The sequence below is a fragment of the Dryas octopetala genome, chromosome 6, assembly GCF_963921425.1.
Source record: "Dryas octopetala chromosome 6, drDryOcto1.1, whole genome shotgun sequence".
NCBI classification, from domain to species: Eukaryota; Viridiplantae; Streptophyta; class Magnoliopsida; order Rosales; family Rosaceae; genus Dryas; species Dryas octopetala.
In genome coordinates, this window is record NC_141371.1 from 11,855,307 (window position 1) to 11,861,467 (window position 6,161).

Here is a 6,161-nt window from a genome sequence, read left to right on the forward strand (position 1 = left end):
CTTCTAATTTGGAAAATTAAGGACTCTGACTTTTTCAATTTTGCCAATGGAGGTTCTTTTGTCAATTTACACATTTTTTATCCAAATCTTTGAGGGCAAAATGGTCCCTTCCAATTAGATCTTATCATTTTTTCCTCATGCATCATTTTTCCTTTTTTATTTCTTGCTAAATTTTGCTTGATCATCTCGACATTTTAGATGAAAAATGTATAAATTGACGGAATAACCTTAATTGGCAAAATTGAAAAAGTCAGGGTCCTTAATTTTCCAAATTAGAAGTCTGGGGAGCAAACTGATACATGTGTAATAGTCTGGAGAGCAAAATGACATTAATCCCTATTTATAATTATTAGTCCCGCTCATATGCCTAAAAAGTAAAAAGACCAACTAGACTTTGGTTGACTTGTGCGGGCAGGTTCCACTTCTGAAGCAGGTTCATTGTGTGTATCAGATGTCAAAGTTAGGAGCTCTGGATCTGGCTTCTGGGCTTGGCGGGAAGATTGAGAAACACCAAGTACTTTCAGCTGTCCAAAAGTAAGTTTTCACTTTCAATGTTTTCCTTACCATTCGAGCAGATGCATATACCGTAATCTGTTATCTGGGTTTTAAAAGTAACTTATCTTTTATGGCAAATAGAGTACAAATTTCTTCTACTGATTCTTGGAAGATCTTTTTCTTCTGCTTTAGAATTTAAGTCCTGAGCTGAGACCAAGAAACGTGGAAAGGAAATTCTGAGTAGCAAATTAAGTGCTTTAAAAATGTCCTCGCCAAAAAAAGTGAAGGGTACTTCTAGAATGACAATTAGGCAATGCCTGATACAGTTAGGCTGCATTTTGGTTATGAAGTAATTGGTAATGTGGGTAGTTTTGGATAGTTATGAAATTGGTGATCACAAAATGACTAAAGATTGATGGTGTGTTTGGGTTCTTTATGAATTAAAAATTGGTGTAAAGTCCAGATATGAGAAGTATCATGGTGGAGATGAGGAAGACAGAAAAGCCAACTACACTGACATGGTAAGAGAATTTTATTTCTTAAAATTTATGTTAAGTGACTTATATTTTGTATCTATTACATTTCTTGGCGTTCTAGTGCATATATATATATATATATTACAATTAGACATCAGTTAAATTATAGATATAACTGGATTGTCGTAATACCCTTTTTTCTTCTTTGGGTATACATAATGCATGTAAGTGATGAGGGATCCTTTCCAAGGTGGTTAATAGTCATGTTTGCTCCTTTTTTTCCCCCCTTTTTCCTTTTGTCTCTTTTTTTTTACTTAAAATTTTTTTAGTATTTCAGAGATATGATTTAATTTTCTTTGTTTTTTTGGTCAGAGACTGATTTGGTTGTTCCTATATTCAGAGTACAATTGTTTTTGTAATCAATATTCAATAGGTTGCTTTTATATCTATTATTGGCAATATTGACAGCTCATTTTTTGGCAATTTTCCTAATTCTGAAATATTATGCTCTGTATTTACTTATATTTTAGGTGATAATCTGGTGCAGCGATGTGTTTGATCAATGGTAATTGTCTTGTCATTTTTAGGTTAACAAATACTATGATCTTGTCACAAGCTTTTATGAGTATGGATGGGGTGAGTCTTTCCATTTCGCACCAAGGTATGGCAGTTATTTCCATCATTTGCTTGGTCTCCTTTCCACTATAATGAAAAACTTGCTACATGCTAACAAGTTTTAATGAAAAACTTGATTATTTTATTGGTAGATGGAAGGAAGAGTCTCTAAGAGAGAGCATCAAGAGGCACGAGCACTTTCTTGGTTTGCAACTGGGTCTGAAGCAAGGACAGAAGGTTTCTTTTTTCAAGCTATTACAAGTGTAAAGTCATATCTAACAAACGTTCCCTTTGAAATGCAAGTTTGTTACTGAAATTTTTGTTTTCTTCCTATTGAAATGACAGGTTTTGGATGTAGGATGTGGAATTGGTGGGCCTATGAGAGAAATCACTAGATTCAGGTAAACAGTGAATCTTGCAGTAAACTGAATCTTGGTACTCACCATGATGGTCTTCATTTTGAAGATGTAGCTGAGTAGCTAATCTATCCTTTCTACTTGAAAAAGAGGAAATCTAACCTTTTTGTACTGGATGGATGTCCAGTTCATATCAAATCATCTTTATATCATTGTTTTCACCATTATGAGATAAATTTGATATTTAAGGAAAGCTTATCTTGCATTCGGTTATAAATATCACTCTTGTTCGTCCTAGGCTAGAAAGATGACAGTTGTAGTTAAATTTTGCTTACCTTGTTTTTCTTTCAATACTGTGATCTCTCCTTTTGTATTAAGGCCATCGAGATCTGCTAGTTGTCACACATGTCTAAGACCAGGCACCTTCAGCTATCACTAAAGTGATTCCGTTTATTTCCATTTTTCACTCTGCTTTGTTGTAGAGATAATTGATTCAAACAGTTGCATTCTGCACTGGTAACACATGATTGGAAACTCAGCAAGTATACTCCATGACAATTTAGCAAGCGACTAGTATATTCTTTCTTTCCCCCTCTATTTGGAAGTGTTGAAAATGTTAATTGGCACTACTGAAGGTTATAAGGATATAGTGTCTCATCAAAGAAGATCAGATCAGCATGTTCCTCGGGATATTGTTAAGTAGCACCGAGTAGAGGGGTTTGTTCTATCTTCTTTTTTATTTTTTAAAAATTATTGTTTCTTTCACCATTAGATGTGCACACTGATTATGTCTAGCTAACAACGCATAGAAATTTCAATTCTACTCATTGAATACTTTTATGGTGCGTTTGGATGAAGTAGTTTGTAACTACTAGTTACTTTGGCTTTTCCCGAAAAGAAAACAATGTTTATATGTAATATTTTTCCTTATTAATTTCCATTACGTAAATGTTTATTCGGCCTGTAATAGTTATAGGATTCTTGCTTTAAAGGCTTAAGTCATGTGAATTTCTCCATTTCATTTTCTGTATATATCAACTGAATCCGTTGAATGACTTCTGGAACGTTTACTTGTTTATCTTATTTACTTTCAATGCCAAGAAACAACTCTAATGTTTATGACTTTGTAAAGTGGTGCATCAATTACAGGAATAAACAACAATGAATATCAAATAACAAGAGGAAAGGTATGCTCCACTGTGTCTTGAAAAATAATACAAATATTCTCAACAACTACTTTCACCTTTTATTACAGTTCATTACCTTATATTCTCCATCTTTTATTTAAGCCTTGGAAATGATCTTAGACTCTTAGTCACATTGATCAAATAATGCTTAAAGGTTTTGGTTATTTTGCAGGAGCTCAATCACCTTGCAGGAGTGGATGAGACCTGCAACTTTGTCAAGGTCAGATATGTTTATAAAGGCACATTACTGCTTTACAACAGTTCAATACGTTTCTGATAAACTACTTTCTCCTATTGGGTTTCTTCGTAAACCAATTGCCAGTTCTGTCATTGAAACTTGAAATTTCTACTAACTGGAAGTTGGACTTGCTCATCTATGTGTTAATGGTGATGCAGGCAGACTTTATGAAAATTCCATTTGCCGATAATACTTTTGATGCAATATTTGCAATAGAAGCTACATGCCATGCACCAGATGTGGTATGTTATATTAGATATCTTAGTGTGGGCCCTAAATTTACAAATCTCTAGCATTTCCCACTAACTCTCTTTTCCTTTAACATGTTTAATCTTTGTTTGTGGATAAAATAGTTTGATTGTTACAAAGAAATATATCGAGTGTTGAAGCCTGGCCAGTGTTTTGCTGCTTATGAGTGGTGCATAACCGACTCCTTTGATCCAACAAATCATGAGCACCAAAGAATCAAGGTTATATTAGAAATATCCTTAAAAAAAAAGGCTTATTCACGCCAATGCCCCCTGAAATTAACTTTGATTTTCAATTTGCCCCTTGAAACTTCATTCCTCCCACTTTACCCCTCGAACTTTACAAAATATCATATTCCATCAAGTCCGTTACAAGCTCCGTCAAATAAGCTGACGTGGCAGTTTATTGCCCCTTCCACATAAGCGCCACGTAAGCTTTTTTGACGGACTCATAGACAGACTTAACGGAATATGGTATTTTGTAAAGTTTGAGGGGCAAAGTGGGAGGAATGAAGTTTCAGGGGGCAAATTGAAAATTGAAGTTACTTTCAGGGGGCATTGAGGCGAATAAGCCTAAAAAAAACATCCTTCAGAATTATATTGATGCCCTTCTTACGAAAAATTTACGAAAATTTACTTCCACTGAGGCAGGGTGAAGTTGAGCTTGGCAATGGACTTCCTGATATCAGGTCAAAAGGACAATGTCTACAGGCTCTAAAAGTTGCAGGCTTTGAGGTGAATAGAGTGGACAATGGTTTGTACTGGATATTCTTTTTAATTTTTGTTACTGCAACATTCATAACTGTACACTGAATCTCTAAAAATTTTAATTTTATAACCTGCAAAAGTTATTGTGGATTCAATATGAAACAAAAGTTTCTTCTATCTTCCCTCTCCTCTCTCCCTCTCCTTTGTTTTTAAAGGTCAAATGGGAGAATGATGTTTCTGTGGATTCACCTCTTCCTTGGTATATGCCACTAGATAAAAGTCAGTTCTCACTAGGTAGCTTTCGGCTAACAGCATTCGGGCGTTTCATTACTAGAAACATGGTAAGAATTCTAATACCTGTTCTTTTCACTGGTGATCTGGTTGATTCTTTTAAAGTTTATGATTCTCCATAAGACCCCTCAGTTTGATTAAGATTTCATCCCACCCATATACTTATGAGCTTTCTCTTCCTCAGCATAAGTAAATATTTACCTTTTTGTCCTCCTCCAGGTCAAAACCCTAGAGTTTTTGCGCCTTGCCCCTGAGGGTAGCCAAAGAGTTCAGTTTTTCCTGGAGCAAACCGCGGAAGCTCTTGTTGAAGGTGGAAGGTGAGTTCTCTCTCTTATTCATTCATGCCTCATAATTTGCTGACCCCCTTTATTAGAATATGATCTCCATAGAAACTGTATTACATGTTCATAATGTGTTTGTATACATACATGGATACACAATATATTTATGAAGCATGTATGTAGTACATGGAGCTTCCAAAGAAGCATCCTTTTTTCTTTTAAGAAAGAAAGAGACACATGTGGGGCACAACCCAAATGCGATCCAATTATTCAAAATGTCCATTTTCTAGACCATAATTCAAATATCATTACAATGAAATTAGAAAAAATGAAAGTCATTTGGTCATCTAACAATGGTCGAATAGATGAAGGCAATATTTCTGTTAAACAATGAAATGATCATGAGGATAATGGAATGACTACATGGTTTTTGATTTTTTGTTAAGATGATCATTGAAGGGAGACCTAAAAATGGACGGTTTGAATTATTGGATACATACTGAGTGGGCTCCAACAATGTAATCCTTTCTTCTTCCTTTTTTGGAAAAAAAGGGATCCCTTCTAAGAATAGAGCCTCATTGTTCATTTCTGTAATTGGTTGATACAGGAAAGGGATCTTCACGCCCATGTACTTCTTCTTGGTTAAGAAGCCTGATTCATTGTTCTAAACTAGCAGCTTGATAGCATCTTCTTAGTTCTATGACATTGTAATTGCTAATGCTGCATTCCAATGTTCTGAAACATTGCTCAAAACCAGTAATAATGAAGTCAACATCAAGTATATTCTCGTGTTAACAATGTAATTTATTACAATCAGAAATATGTGAGTCCACAATCAGCCTAATGGCTGATATTTTAGCTTTTCAGAAATTTTCTGTTTGATCTGTCAAATATTTCAGTTTTGCTCGTGATGTGTGAATCAACAACATATTGACTGTTGGAGAAAAATAAAACTCATGGATAATTTTTGCTTGCATTCTCATGGAACAGTTCACAGTATAAACCAGATAACATTAACCATGATCCAATACTGATTAAAAGTTGCTGACTATGTGAGCTTATGGTAGGCTGAGCTGGACCAGATACTATACTTTCACCCCCCCCCTCCTTTTCAAAGTTCAAACTCAGGGGAGGTGAGCCAAAGCTTGCCCCTCACGTTAAGGAATGTGGCAAAGAAACTAAAGATGTCTGCCAACTGATCATGGCTAGGAACAAACTGTACACTTAAATACCCTCTGGTAACCCTTTCTCAAATAAAATGGAAAT

The 6,161-nt window shown here is 35.1% G+C and overlaps 1 protein-coding gene across 4 annotated transcripts; it reads left to right on the forward strand.

Moving 5' to 3' along the window:
- Positions 1 to 411: 411 nt before the first annotated feature.
- LOC147282415 (cycloartenol-C-24-methyltransferase-like) lies at positions 412 to 5,721 on the forward strand. Of its 4 annotated transcripts, none has more exons than XM_086246264.1 (13): positions 412 to 534; positions 959 to 1,016; positions 1,559 to 1,632; positions 1,739 to 1,823; positions 1,932 to 1,987; positions 3,075 to 3,129; positions 3,284 to 3,349; positions 3,526 to 3,609; positions 3,721 to 3,837; positions 4,267 to 4,369; positions 4,597 to 4,664; positions 4,834 to 4,931; positions 5,503 to 5,721. In XM_086246264.1, the coding sequence occupies exons 1-13, from the start codon at positions 452 to 454 to the stop codon at positions 5,561 to 5,563; spliced, it is 1,008 nt and encodes a 335-aa protein (XP_086102390.1). In that variant the 5' UTR covers positions 412 to 451; the 3' UTR covers positions 5,564 to 5,721. The 4 variants fall into 4 exon arrangements, with proteins under 4 accessions (XP_086102390.1, XP_086102388.1, XP_086102389.1 ...); XM_086246262.1 differs by having other exon boundaries at positions 4,267 to 4,350; positions 4,539 to 4,664; XM_086246263.1 differs by having other exon boundaries at positions 3,302 to 3,349; positions 4,267 to 4,350; positions 4,539 to 4,664.
- Positions 5,722 to 6,161: the final 440 nt, after the last annotated feature.